This window comes from Eubalaena glacialis, chromosome 14, assembly GCF_028564815.1.
Source record: "Eubalaena glacialis isolate mEubGla1 chromosome 14, mEubGla1.1.hap2.+ XY, whole genome shotgun sequence".
Lineage (NCBI taxonomy): Eukaryota > Metazoa > Chordata > Mammalia > Artiodactyla > Balaenidae > Eubalaena > Eubalaena glacialis.
In genome coordinates, this window is record NC_083729.1 from 39,519,532 (window position 1) to 39,534,796 (window position 15,265).

Consider the following 15,265-nt stretch of genomic DNA (forward strand, 5'->3'; position numbering starts at 1 on the left):
TCCTATGTTGGGTGCATAAATATTTACAATTGTTATACCTTCCTCTTGGATCGATCCCTTGATCATTATATAGTGTCCTTCTTTGTCTCTTGTAATAGTCTTTATTTTAAAGTCTATTTTGTCTGATATGAGAATTGCTACTCCAGCTTTCTTTTGATTTCCATTTGCATGGAATATCTTTTTCCATCCCCTCACTTTCAGTCTGTATGTGTCTCTAGGTCTGAAGTGGGTCTCTTGTAGACAGCATATATATGGGTCTTGTTTTTGTATCCATTCAGCCAGTCTGTGTCTTTTGGTGGGAGCATTTAATCCATTTACATTTAAGGTTATTATCGATATGTATGTTCCTATTCCCATTTTCTTAAATGTTTTGGGTTTGTTATTGTAGGTGTTTTCCTTCTCTTGTGTTTCTTGCCTAGAGAAGTTCCTTTAGCATTTGTTGTAAAGCTGGTTTGGTGGTGCTGAACTCTCTCAGCTTTTGCTTGTCTGTAAAGGTTTTAATTTCTCCATCAAATCTGAATGAGATCCTTGCTGGGTAGAGTAATCTTGGTTGTAGGTTTTTCTCCTTCATCACTTTAAGTATATCCTGCCACTCCCTTCTGGCTTGCAGAGTTTCTGCTGAAAGATCAGCTGTTAACCTTATGGGGATGCCCTTGTGTGTTATTTGTTGTTTTTCCCTTGCTGCTTTTAATATGTTTTCTTTATATTTAATTTTTGATAGTTTGATTAATATGTGTCTTGGTGTGTTTCTCCTTGGATTTATCCTGTATGGGACTCTCTGTGCTTCCAGGACTTGATTAACTATTTCCTTTCCCATATTAGGGAAGTTTTCAACTATAATCTCTTCAAATATTTTCTCAGTCCCTTTCTTTTTCTCTTCTTCTTCTGGGACCCCTATAATTCGAATGTTGGTGCGTTTAATGTTGTCCCAGAGGTCTCTGAGACTGTCCTCAGTTCTTTTCATTCATTTTTCTTTATTCTGCTCTGCAGTAGTTATTTCCACCATTTTATCTTCCTGGTCGCTTATCCGTTCTTCTGCCTCAGTTATTCTGCTATTGATCCCATCTAGAGTATTTTTAATTTCATTTATTGTGCTTTTCATCGTTGCTTGGTTCCTCTTTAGTTCTTGTACGTCCTTGTTAAATGTTTCTTGCATTTTGTCTATTCTATTTCCAAGATTTTGGATCATCCTTACTATCATTATTCTGAATTCTTTTTCAGGTAGACTGCCTATTTCCTCTTCATTTGTTAGGTCTGGTGTGTTTTGACCCTGCTCCTTCATCTGCTGTGTGTTTTTCTGTCGTCTCATTTTGCTTATCTTACTGTGTTTGGGGTCTCCTTTTCACAGGCTGCAGGTTCGTAGTTCCCGTTGTTTTTGGTATCTGTCCCCAGTGGCTAAGGTTGGTTCAGTGGGTTGTGTAGGTTTCCTGGTGGAGGGAACTAGTGCCTGTGTTCTGGTGGATGAGGCTGGATCTTGTCTCTCTGGTGGGCACGTCCACGTCTGGTGGTGTGTTTTGGGGTGTCTGTGGCCTTATTATGATTTTAGGCAGCCTCTCTGTTAATGGATGGGGCTGTGTTCCTGTCTTGCTAGTTGTTTGGCATAGGGTGTCCAGCACTGTAGCTTGCTGGTCGTTGAGTGAAGCTGGGTCTTGATGTTGAGATGGAGATCTCTGAGAGATTTTCGCCGTTTGGTATTACGTGGAGCTGGGAGGTCTCTTGTGGACCAGTGTCCTGAAGTTGGCTCTCCCACCTCAGAGGCACAGCCCTGATGCCTGGCTGGAGCACCAAGAGACTTTTATCCACACAGCTCAGAATAAAAGGGAGAAAAAATAGAAAGAAAGAAAGAAGGAGGATAAAATAAAATAAAATAAAGCTATTATAATGAAAAATAAGAAAAAAAAATTATTAAGAATAAATTTATTAAGAAAAATTTTTTTTAATTTTTAAAATAGATTTATTAATTTTTTATAATAAAAAATAAGAAAAAAATATTAAGAAAAAAATTTATTAAGAAAAAATTTTTTTAATTTTTTAAAATAAAAAATATGAAAAAACTTACTAAAAAATTTTTTTTTAATTTTTTAAAAATAGAAAATAAGGAAAAAATTATTAAGAAACCATTTATTAGGGAAAAAAGAAAAAAAATTTTTTAAGTAAAAAATAAAAATTAAAAAAAATAAAAAAGGACGGGCCTAACCCTAGGACTAACGGTGAGAGCAAAACTATACAGACAAAATCTCACCCAGATGCATACACATATACACTCACAAAAAAAGGAAAAGGGGAAAAATTAATATATCCTGCTCCCAAAGTCCACCTCCTAAATTTGGGATGATTCGTTGTCTATTCAGGTATTCAACAGACGCAGGCACATCGAGTTGTTTGTGGGGCTTTAATCCGCTGCTTCTGAGGCTGCTGGGAGAGATTTCCCTTTCTCTTCTTTGTTCGTACAGCTCCCGGGGTTCAGCTTTGGATTTGGACCCGCCTCTGCATGTAGGTCGCCTGAGGGCGTCTGTTCCCCGCCCAGACAGAACGGGGTTAAAGGAGCAGCTGATTCGGGGGCTCTGGCTCAGTCAGGCCGGGGGGAGGGAGCGGTGCGGAGGAGGCGGGGCGAGCCTGCGGCGGCAGAAGCCGGCGTGACGTTGCAGCAGCCTGAGGCGCGCCGTGCGCTCTCCCGGGGAAGTTGTCCCCGGATCACGGGAGCCTGGCCTGGCGGGCTGCACTGGCTCCCGGGCGGGGCGGTGTGAAGAGTGACCTGTGCTCGCACACAGGCTTTTTGGTGGTGGCAGCAGCAGCCTTAGCGTCTCATGCCCGCCTCTGGGGTCCGCGCTGATCGCCGCGGCTCGCGCCCGTCTCTGGAGTTCGTTTAAGTGGCGCTCTGAATCCCCTCTCCTTGCGCGCCGTGAAACAAAGAGGCAAGAAAAAGTCTCTTGCCTCTTCTGCAGCTGCAGACTTTTTCTCGGGCTCCCTCCCGGCTAGCTGTGGTGCGCCAGCCCCTTCAGGCTGTGTTCACGCCGCCAACCCCAGTCCCCTCCCTGCGATCCGACGGAAGCCCGAGCCTCAGCTCCCAGCCCCCGCCTGCCCCGGCGGGTGAGCAGACAAGCCTCTCGGGCTGGTGAGTGCTGCTCGGCGCCGAGCCTCTGTGCGGGAGTCTCTCCGTTTTTCCCTCTGCGCCCCTGTTGCTGTGGGATCCGCGCTGATAGCCGCGGCTCGCGCCCGTCTCTGGAGCTCGTTTAGGCGGTGCTCTGAATCCCCTCTCCTTGCGCGCCACGAAACAAAGAGGCAAGAAAAAGTCTCTTGCCTCTTCGGCAGCTGCAGTCTTTTTCCCGGACTCCCTCTCGGCTAGCACCGAAGCCCGAGCCTCAGCTCCCAGCCCCCGTCCGCCCCAGCGGCTGAGCAGACAAGCCTCTCGGGCTGGTGAGTGCTACTCGGCGCCGATCCTCTGTGCGGGAATCTCTCCGCTTTGCCCTCCGCACCCCTGTGGCTGCGCTCTCCTCCGTGGCTCTGAAGCTTCCCCCCTCTGCCACCCGCAGTCTCTGCCCACGAAGGGGCTTCCTAGTGTGTGGAAACCTTTCCTCCTTCACAGCTCCCTCCCACTGGTGCAGGTCCCGTCCCTATTCTTTTGTCTCTGTTATTTCTTTTTTCTTTTGCCCTACCCAAGTACGTGGGGATTTTCTTGCCTTTTGGGAGGTCTGACGTCTTCTGCCAGCGTTCAGTGGGTGTTCTGTAGGAGCAGTTCCACGTGTAGATGTATTTCTACTGTATCTGGGGGAAGGAAGGTGATCTCCGCGTCTTACTTTTCCGCCATCTTTCCCTGACTCTGTAGATTGCTTTGAGTAGTATAGTCATTTTCACAATATTGATTCTTCCAATCCAAGAACATGATATATCTCTCCATCTGTTTGTGTCATCTTTGATTTCTTTCATCAGTGTCTTATAGTTTTCTGAGTACAGGTCTTTTACCTCACTAGGTAGGTTTATTCCTAGGTATTTTATTCTTTTTGTTGCAGTGGTGAATGGGATTGTTTCCTTAATTTCTCTTTCTGATCTTTTGTTGTTAGGGTATAGGAATGCAAGAGATTTCTGTGCATTAATTTTGTATCCTGCAACTTTACCAAATTCGTTGATTAACTCTAGTAGTTTTCAGGTGGCATCTTTAGGATTCTCTATGTATAGTATCATGTCATCTCCAAACAATGACAGTTTTACTTCTTCTTTTCCAATTTGTATTTCTTTTTCGTCTCATTGCTGTGGCTAGGACTTCCAAAACTATGTTGAATAATAGTGGCGAGAGTGGACATCCTGTCTTGTTCCTGATCTTAGAGGAAATGCTTTCAGTTTTTCACCATTGAGAATGATGTTTGCTGTGGGTTTGTTGTATATGGCCTTTATTATGTTGAGGTAGGTTCCCTCTATGCCCACTTACTGGAGAGTTATTGTCATAAATGGGTGTTGAATTTTGTCAAAAGCTTTTTATGCATTTATTGAGATGATCATAGGGTTTTTATTCTTCAGTTTGTTAATATGGTGTATCACATTGATTGATTTGCATATGCTGAAGAATCCTTGCATCCTTGGGATAAATCCCACTTGATCATGGTGTGTGATCCTTTTAATGTGTTGTTGGATTCTGTTTGCTAGTATTTTGTTGAGGATTTTTGCATCTATATTCATCAGTGATATTGGTCTGTAATTTTCTTTTTTTGTAGTATCTTTGTCTGGTTTTTGTATCAGGGTGATGGTGGCCTCATAGAATGAGTTTGGGAGTGTTCCTCCCTCTGCAATTTTTTGGAAGAGTTTGAGAAGGATGGGTGTTAGCTCTTCTCTAACTATTTGAGAGAATTCACCTGTGAAGCCATCTGGTCCTGGACTTTTGTTTGTTGGAAGATTTTTAATCACAGTTTCAGTTTCATGACTTGTGATTGGTCTGTTTGTATTTTCTATTTCTTCCTGCTTCAGTCTTGGAAGGTTATACCTTTCTAAGAATTTGTCCATTTCTTCCAGGTTGTCCATTTTATTGGCATAGAGTTGCTTGTAGTAGTCTCTTAGGATGCTTTTTATTTCTGCAGTGTCTGTTGTAACTTCTCCTTTTTCATTTCTAATTTTATTGATTTGAGTCCTCTCCCTCTTTTTCTTGATGAGTCTGGCTAAAGGTTTATCAATTTTGTTTATCTTCTCCAAGAACCAGCTTTTAGTTTTATTGATCTTTGTTATTGTTTTCTTTGTTTCTATTTCATTTCTTTCTGCTCTGATCTTTATGATTTCTTTCCTTCTACTAACTTTGGGTTTTGTTTGTTCTTCTTTCTCTAGTTCCTTTAGGTGTAAGGTTAGATTGTTTATTTGAGATTTTTCTTGTTTCTTGAGGTAGGATTGTATTGCTATAAACTTCCCACTTAAAACTGCTTTTGCTGCATCCCATAGGTTTTGGATCGTTGTGTTTTCATAGTCATTTGTCTCTAGGTATTTTTTGATTTCCTCTGATTTCTTCAGTGATCTCTTGGTTATTTAATAACATATTGTTTAGCCTCCCTGTGTTTGTGTTTTTTACGTTTTTTTCCCCTTAATTGAGTTCTAATCTCATAGCATGGTGGTCAGAAAAGATGCTTGATATGATTTCAATTTTCTTGAATTTACTGAGGCTTGATTTGTGACCCAAGATGTGATCTATCCTGGAGAATGTTCTGTGTGCACTTGAGAAGAAAGTGTAATCTGCTGTTTTCGGATGGAATGTCCTATAAATATCAATTAAATCTATCTGGTCTATTGTGTCATTTAAAGCTTGTGTTTCCTTAGTAATTTTCTGTCTGGATGATCTGTCAGTTGGTGTAAGGGAGATGTTAAAGTCCCCCACTATTATTGTGTTACTGTCGATTTCCTCTTTTATAGCTGTTAGCATTTGCCTTATGTATTGTGGTGCTCCTGTGTTGGGTGCACATATATTTATAATTGTTATATCTTCTTCTTGGATTGATCCCTTGATCATTATGTAGTGTCCTTTGTCTCTTGTAACGTTCTTTATTTTAAAGTCTATTTTATCTGATATGAGTATTGCTACTCCAACTTTCTTTTGATTTCCATTTGCATGGAATGTCTTTTTCCATCCCCTCACTTTCAGTCTGTATGTGTCCCTAGGTCTGAAGTGGGTCTCTTGTAGACAGCATATATATGGGTCTTGTTTTTGTATCCATTCAGCGACCCTGTGTCTTTTGGTTGGAGCATTTAATCCATTCACATTTAAGGTAATTATCGATATGTATGTTACTATTACCATTTTTTAAATTGTTTTGGGTTTGTTTTGTAGGTCCTTTTCTTCTCTTGCATTTCCCACTTAGAGAAGTTCCTTTAGCATTTGCTGTAGAGCTTTTTTGGTGGTGCTGAATTTTCTTAGCTTTTGCTTGTCTGTAAAAGTTTTGATTTCTCCATCAAATCTGATTGAGATCCTTGCCAGGTAGAGTAATCTTGGTTGTAGGTTCTTCCCTTTCATCACTTTAGATATATCGTGCCACTCCCTTCTGGCTTGTAGAGTTTCTGCTGAGAAATCAGCTGTTAACCTTATGGGAGTTCCCTTGTATGTTATTTGTCGTTTTTCCCTTGTTGCTTTTAATAATTTTTCTTTGTCTTTAATTTTTGTCAATTTGATTACTATGTGTCTCGGCGTGTTTCTCCTTGGGTTTATCTTGCCTGGGACTCTCTGCACTTCCTGGACTTGGGTGGCTATTTCCTTTCCCATGTTAGGGAAGTTTTCTACTATAATCTCTTCAAATATTTTCTTGGGTCCTTTCTCTCTCTCTTCTTCTGGGACCCCTATAATGCGAATGTTGTTGTGTTTAATGTTGTCCCAGAGGTCTCTTAGGCTGTCTTCGTTTCTTTTCATTCTTTTTTCTTTTTTCTGTTCCATGGCAGTGAATTCCACCATTCCGTCTTCCAGGTCACTTATCCGTTCTTCTGCCTCAGTTACTCTGCTATTGATTCCTTCCAGTGTATTTTTCCTTTCAGTTATTGTATTGTTCATCTCTGTTCATTTTTTAATTCTTTTAGGTGTTTGTTCTTTAATTCTTCTAGGTCTTTGTTAAACATTTCTTGCATCTTCTCAATCTTTGCCTCCATTCTTTTTCCAAGGTCCTGGATAATCTTCACTGTCATTATTTTGAACTCTTTTTCTGGAAGGTTGCCTATCTCAACTTCATCCAGTTGTTTTTCTGGGGTTTTATCTTGTTCCTTCATCTGGTACATAGTCCTCTGCCTTTTCATTTTGTCTGTCTTTCTGTGAATGTGGTTTTCGTTCCACAGGCTGCAGGATTTTAGTTCTTCTTGCTTCTGTTGTCTGCCCTCTGGTGGATGAGGCTATCTAAGAGCCTTGTGCAACCTTCCTGATGGGAGAGACTGGTGGTGGGTAGAGCTGGGTGTTGCTCCGGTGGGCAGAGCTCAGTAAAACTTTAATCCGCTTGTCTGCTGATGGGTGGGGCTGAGTTCCCTCTCTGTTGGTTTTTTTTTTTTTTTAATGGTAAGTTTTATTTCTTATTTATTTATTTTTTAGAAGTATTTATTTATTTATTTATGGCTGTGTTGGGTCTTCGTTTCTGTGCAAGGGCTTTCTCTAGTTGTGGCAAGCGGGGGCCACTCTTCATCGCGGTGCGCGGGCCTCTCACTATCGTGGCCTCTCTTGCTGCGGAGCACAGACTCCAGACGCGCAGGCTCAGTAATTGTGGCTCATGGGCCCAGCTGCTTCGTGGCACGTGGGATCTTCCCAGACCAGGGCTCGAACCCGTGTCCCTTGCATTGGCAGGGAGATTCTCAACCACTGCGCCACCAGGGAAGCCCTCTGTTGGTTTTTTGGCGTGAGGTGACCCAGCACTGCAGCCTACCTGCTCTTTTGTGGGGCTAATGGTGGACTCTGGGAGGGCTCTCACCAAGGAGTACTTCCCAGAACTTCTGCTGCCAGTGTTCTTGTCCCCATGGTGAGCCACAGCCACTCCCTGCATCTGCAGGAGACCCTCCAACACTAGCAGGTAGGTCTGGTTCAGTCGCCTATAGGGTCACTGCTCCTTCTCCTGGGTCCTGATGCGCACACTACTTTGTGTGTGCCCTCCAAAAGTGGAGTCTCCCTTTCCCCCAGTCCTGTCGAAGTCCCGCAATCAAATCCTGCCAGCCTTCAAAGTCTGATTTTCTGGGAATTCCTCCTCCCGTTGCTGGACCCCCAGGTTGGGAAGCCTGACGTGGGGCTCAGAACCTTCACTCCAATGGGTGGACTTCTGTGGTATAAGTGTTTTCCAGTTTGTGAGTCACCCACCCAGCAGCCATGGGATTTGATTTTATTGTGATTGCACCCCTTCTACCATCTCATTGTGGCTTCTCTGCTGTCCTTTGATGTGGGGCATCTTTTTTGGTGAGTTCCAGCATCCTCCTGTCAATGATTATTCAGCAGTTAGTTGTGATTCTGGTGCTCTCGCAAGAGGGAGTGAGCGCACATCCTTCCACTCCGCCATCTTGAACCAATCTCTGTCCCTCATTTTAAATTCTGAAATTCTGGGCTTGTTCCAAGTCCTGGGAACTCCACCTCCTCAAACACTGAACTACAGAAAATAAACCCAAGGGGGCAGTTTGTGCTGTGACCGTGGTAGAATGTGTGTTTTTTCTTTAAAGGCTGTTTAAGTGCATAGAAACTATGTCTTTATTTTCTCAGATCCAAGCCATTCAAATGCTAGGTTGGGGGTCGTTGGATGGGTACAGGGACGTGTACCAGTCTTCACATCTGCCATGTTCAGGGGACTACTGTCCTCACGTAGCCACTCTGATCCCTGCCCTGTTTTCCAGATGGCTTTGGGCAATTGCTCCTGGCCGAGGCCCTCCTGGAGCAGTGTTTGAAGGAGAACCACGCCAAGGTAAAAGACTCTATCCCTCTGCTGGAGAAGAGTGAGCCAAAGATGAATGAAGCCAGAAACTATCTGAGCAGTATCCTTAATCACGGGAGGCTGCCGGTAAGTTGTAGACCCCCCACCCACCCAGCCTGGAGCTGTCTCTCCTCTCTCCTGCCTTGTCTCTGCTGTGAGGACCTCCTGGGGTCATTTGGTCACCTGAGCAGCAAGTGTCCCTTAAGGGTTGGCCTGCCCTGTTCAGTACAGTAGCCACTAACCACATGGCTTGTCCAAACTGACCTGTGCTGTGAGTGTGAAACACACACTGGATTTCGAAGACTTAGTACAAAACACGGAATACAAAAGAGCATCAATTCTTTATATTGATTACATATTCAAATGATAATATTTAGAATATATTAAATAAAATGTATTATTAAAATTAATTTTACCTATTTTTACCTTTTTTAATGTGACTAGAAGTGTTTACTAGAAAAATCTAAATTACAGTTGTGGCTTGCACTTGTGGCCGAAGTTATATATTTCTATTACACAGCGTTTGGTTGACCTGGTTTGTGCCTGGTCCTTTGGCTTCTTTGAGGATCTCAGGGAAATAAAACCTCAGTGAATGTATGATCTAGTTGGAAACAGGCAAACATTCTGAGTTGGCTAGCAACGGAAGCACTCCATAACATGGCAAGCCAGTTCGAGTCCACGTGCATTTATTGAGCAACTACTATATGCAAGGCACTGAGGGGCAGTATATAGGGAAGTATAGTCACAGCTTTCTTTAGACCTTTACTGCTCAAAGCATGGTCCACCCACCCGCAGTATGGGCATCATCTGGGAGCTGGTTAAGAATGCAAAATCTGATTCAGAACCTGCATTTTAACAAGCTCTCTTGGTGATTCTAAGGCACTTTCAAGTTTGAAATTGTTCTCAATTACCATGTATCCTGAACTATAATAGAAGTATGGGTGTGTCATTAGAGACCCAAAGGGGAAATGATTTTTCAAGAGATGTTCCAAAGTAATATATTTCCTGACTTAAATATTTTATTGGAACCTACTATGTGCAAGGCATTGTGTTATGTACTTTGAGGGCAATAAAGATGAGTCCAGCATGGACCCTGCCCTCAGGGAGGTTGCAAGGCTACTGGGAAGATAGTCCTATTAAAAAATTATTCAAGGTGTACTGTGACACATGCTACAGGAGTAGCGTACATGGGGAGGCAAGTGTGAGGGGGACACTCCCTGGGGTGAGGTGGGGAGTCACCTCAGGATTATGGTAGTGCTGGAATTGGACCCATCTGGGGGCTGGACCTTGAAGGAGGTCAGGATGTGGACATACACAGATAAGACAAGGCATTCCAAGCTACAGAAGCAGTGTATAATCAAAGAGCTCCTCTTAGAAGAATTTCCTTAAAGTATGTCAGTTAGCAAGAGTGTAAGGGACTGGTGTGTAATTGGTGTAAAGGGACATTAGGGCGAGAGAGCGGGACTGGAACAGCAGGCCAAGAAGTGGGGGGCGTTTTCTGTAAGCAGTGTGGGGAGACTATACTGGAAGTTTAAGGTAACTGCATTTAGACTCCTTGACAGGGATTATTGTAGCTCTGGGAGGTTTTGTCTCGGATTAAAATAACTGCTTAACCCTGAGCCTGTCCCCTGATATCCTGGGCCCTCCAGTTCCTCATCTGCCAATCAAAATGGTTGGACTTGATTGATGGGTCTCAAGCTTTTCCCACCAAGACCGTTTTAATTTTTTTCTTTCCAGTAGACTCTATTATATATTTAAAAATTCTTTTTAAAATAAAAATGACTCAGGCTTATTGTAAAAAAAATTCACTAAATAAATGAAGAGTTTGAATAATAAATACATCCTTGTTTCCACCCCTACCCCCATGCCCACTTCCATCCCCAGAGTTGAGCGCTGGTCACCATTTGGTGTGAATCCCATATGCTTTCTTTGTGCGTTAACAAACACACATACACATGCGTGGAGCTTTCTTTTCTTATTAGTCATAGGATTCATATTTGTCAAGTTGCTCTTTTGCACTGAAAACTTTCACTTGAAGCTTTCTGCATGCCAGTACCTCATTCTTTGTATTGACTGAATGGTATCCACGTGTATTATTGTGAAAACTATTTTGTCTACCATATCACATTTATTAAGTACAAATTTTACCATGCTTGGGAGTTCCCTGGTGGCCTAGCGGTTAGGATTCTGGGCTTTCACTGCTGTGGCCCGGGTTCAATCCCTGGTCAGGGAACTGAGATCCCGCAAGCTGCGCTGTGTGACCAAAAAAATAAAATTAAAAATTAAAAAATGGCTAGCAGTTAATTAAAAAAATTTACCTAGAGAATGGACTTGAGGATATGGGGAGGGGGAGGGGTGAGATATGACAGGGTGAGAGAGTGTCATGGACATATATACACTACCAAATGTAAAATAGATAGCTAGTGGGAAGCAGCCGCATAGCACAGGGAGATCAGCTCTGTGCTTTGTGACCACCTATAGGGGTGGGATAGGGAGGGTGGGAGGGAGGGAGATGCAAGAGGGGAGAGATATGGGAACATATGTATATGTATAACTGATTCACTTTGTTATAAAGCAGAAAGTAACACACCATTGTAAAGCAATTATACTTCAATAAAGATGTTTAAAAAAAAAAAATTTACCATGCTTTATTAATCAAAGACATATATAGGCACCAATGAAATCGAGAAATTCACTGTTTTCCGAGCCAAGGCCAAAAACTTGCTGTTGATCAGGCAAAATAAAATATTAAAAATAGTTTGTGGGATTCTCTATCTTACTCCAAAGGCCAGGCTGGGGGGATGCTCTTTCCTGGCAGCAGATGAAATCTCAGGTGGATTCCCCTGCATCCCGAGTAGCTCTGATGGGATGAGGAGGAGACGTGGGTCCTGGGGCGCCTCCTCAGGGTAGTTTGGAACTTTCTACTCTTAGTCACCTCTGAGATCTTATACAGCTCAGTGCTTTGGAGGCTGGTGAAAATGAGCCATTTGTCCTAACTTCTGTTATGCAGTGAGTGCCAGGCTTTGCACCCTCTCACTGGTGCCTCTCTGTAACCTTCTGCAATGGTATTTACTATTATCCCCATTTTCCAGATGAAGAAACTGAGACCTAGGAGAGGTTAGTCACTTAGCCAAGGACCACAGTGCAGGTCTTGAACGCAGGCCTATTTGCCTCTGCTCCCAAGTTCTCATGCTGTTTGCCATTTCCTGGTGCTGTCTCCGTAGTGCTGGAGTAGAAATGAAATAATGACTGAGAAACCTGAGCTAACGTTGGTGGTGATGTTGCCACTCCTGCTTTTGCAGGTCTCATTTTGCATCTGTGTAGTATTTCCTCATCTCTTCTTCCTCTTACCTGGGTATCCACATGAGGTCATTCTTCCCTATTTATTGACAGAGACAATGAGGCACAAAAAGACTAGATGACACGCCTGACCCTCCCAGCAGAGGGACTATTCCCCAGACCCAGTGACTTCCTGCATAGCATCCTTCCACAGGGCCTGGGCTCTGTGGTTCCCTGACTGTTGGATTGACAGGCCAGGTTCAAATTCAGAGGCATGGGTCCTGCTGAGTGTAGCCAACTTTTCACTCTGCCAATTAAGGACATTAAAAAAGCCCCAAAACACAACAACAAAACCATACCATCTTCTATAACCATCACTCTGTAAAAGAAAAAACAACACTGAAACACAAGACAGATGTGCTTAAGAATTAAGGGTAACGTTTTAAATAGTATAACTTTAGCTTTAGAAACATTCACCACATTGTCCTTAATTTTCTGCCAGCTTGGTGGAAGCTCTGTTGTCAACTGTCTTTGATCCACCAGGAACCACTCTGAGCTACACCCTGTCTTCTTGCCCTGAAACGTGTCCTGAGCTTAGCTGCCCTTTTCCCCCTTTATAGTAGGACAGGATAATAATAATAATTACTCATGGCCTGTGTTTATCTAGCTCCTTTCTAAAGAAAAGTTCAAAGCTGTTTTCTGGACTTTGCCCTATTAATGCTCTTGGCATTGCTGTGCTGGGAGTTGAGGGGTGGCTGTTATTTTCTCACCCTCAGCAATAGGGAAAACCAGGCCAGAGCAGGGAGGAAATGTGCCTGTGGCTTGAGACCAGGGGAGCAGGGATGGCAGAGCTGTTGCTCAGCTTGAGGGACTGTGGGCCACACGCCTCTGGGGGTGTGTGATCTGTGGCCCTGGCCCAGGGTGTAGGCAACCTATTTGGGGAGACTAGCAAATCCCCTTGAAAAATTCAGCCTTTGAGAGTTAATCACTAGTCAACAGGCCAGGCATGCAGGGGCCCAGTGGGTCCACTTGGTAGAGACGTTGTAGGAGGTCAGCAGAAGGGAGCTCTCTGGTAGTCAGGGAGGCTTCTAGGAGGAGGTGGGCCTGAGCAAGGCTCCGAAGGATAGAGGAGGATCTGGATAGACCGAGGGGAAGGGAAGACTGTTCTAGATGGGGGCTTGTGTGAGCAAAGGAAGAACATGTATTTCCAAAAACCAAAGACCAGTGAGGAAGGAGAATTTGGCTTTGCCGTGTTCCATTTCTCTTCGTTGGCTTCTGAGAGGGCAGTAGATGGCGAGGAGTGGTGGACGCCTCCCCTGGGGTCACAGGTTCCCCAGACTCTGGTCTCCCTGCAGGGAATCAGGGGCAACACCTTCCTGTTGGTGACAGAGGCCGGGGTGCTGACCAGCACTGCACCTCCTGGGAGCTCCGTGGACAGAATTGATGCTGTGTGGCAGGGGTGGCACCCAGAGCCTGGCCAAGAGGGTGGTGGGTCGGCTGAGCACAGACATGGAGGTGGAGTGGCCTCAGAAGGTGGGAGCTCTGGGCCTGTGTCCAAGGCCAGGACTCTCAGGCAGGGCTGACCACACGTCCTTGGGCTCTGAGGGAGGCCCTAATAGTCCTTGTATGGGGTGGAGATTTGGGCGTAAGCAGCACTTGATCAAGTAGGGGAAAGAAAACCAGTTTGAATGCAGGCACTTGATTCTGATAAGATGAGGGCAGTGGCCTCATGGGCCTTCACTCTCCCCCTGTCTTCTGTCCATGCTGCTGCTGTGGCCGTCTCCCCGCAGGGGTTCTGCTGCTTTGAGTGTGGGCTTCAGCTGCCTCACCTGCAGGACTCTTTCCAAGGCCTTTCACCTAGTTATATATTTGTACATATATGCATATATAGAGGAGCCCCCCAGTTATATAAGCTTTAGGCCCCGCAAAACTTGGCTGGGCCCCTGACTGCCCACTTGTGGTAAGAACAAGTGCCTGAACTGAGTGCCAGCCTTGGGCCGAAGCTTCTGGGAGCTTCAGGAGAGAGGAGTCAGGGCCAGTCTGCAAGCTGCCCGCAGTCTAGTTGGGGGCATAAGGTACACGCACATGAAACAATTAGGGACTCGTATAAGAATGTCACTAAGAGCCACAACATAGGCCATGGACTGCAGGCCACGGACTGCAGGTGTGCAGAGAGGGGAGCTACCCACATGTGTTTGAGGGTCGGGAACGCTTCCTGGAAGAGGAGGGGAGTTCTGAGCAGGATCGTAGGCAAACCCTCATGGCTCGGTGAGGAGAGCGTTCATTCTCAGGTCCCCGGTGGGGGTGGGGCCGGGGTCTCTGGGGCAGGACCCTGCTGACGTGGTCCTTGGCCTTTCAGCCGCAGTACATGTGTGAGGCCATGCTGATCCTGGGCAAGCTGCATTACGTGGAGGGCTCGTACCGAGATGCCATCAGCATGTACGCGCGGGCCGGGATTGATGACATGTCCATGGAGAATAAGCCCCTGTATCAGATGCGGCTGCTGGCAGAGGCCTTTGTCATCAAAGGTAGGTGTGAGCACCGGCCGGGTCTCCCCAGCATTGTGCGCAGCTCGTTACACTCTGGCCCCCATGTGCCGGGAGCGGGTGGCAGCTGCAGGGCAGCAGTGCTGTGTTGAGGGTGGGCCTGCAGAGCAGCGTTTAAGATACTTAACCCCCGGGAGTGCCCAGGCACTGACCAGCCAGGTGGATGCCAGGGTAACCAGCCACATCAGCACATGCCGGCTGATGGCAGGCGCCGGGCCGGATGTCAGGTCGGAAGACTCAGGTTCCTGCCCTGGCTCTGTCGACAAATAGTCACCTGACTGTGTGCCCTTGGGCATATAGCTCTTCACCTTTCTTGGCCTCAGTGGATTTACCTGAAAGACAGGGTCGTAATACCTGCCCTCACAGGGTTACCATGAAAAAGAGGAATCAGTTGTGTAACCAGGGTGAGAGGCTTTAAAAGCGTGCCACCCGTCGTTAGAGTGGCACTAGTGACTGGCGTTGGCTACAGATCAGGTGCTCGATGGCGCAGAGCAGCCTGGCTCTCCTCAGGTATTTGCTGGGTACCTGCAGTGAGCGGTCCAGGGAGGC

At 45.2% G+C, this 15,265-nt stretch overlaps 1 protein-coding gene across 1 annotated transcript in view; it reads left to right on the forward strand.

The window, feature by feature from the left end:
• TTC7A (tetratricopeptide repeat domain 7A) overlaps positions 1-15,265 on the forward strand; it is a 129,874-nt gene that overhangs the window by 13,343 nt on the left and 101,266 nt on the right. The window contains exons 2-3 of the mRNA XM_061168743.1: positions 8,815-8,978; positions 14,530-14,698. Of these exons, the coding sequence (XP_061024726.1) occupies positions 8,815-8,978; positions 14,530-14,698 (333 nt within the window). The remainder of the gene's footprint in view (positions 1-8,814; positions 8,979-14,529; positions 14,699-15,265) is intronic.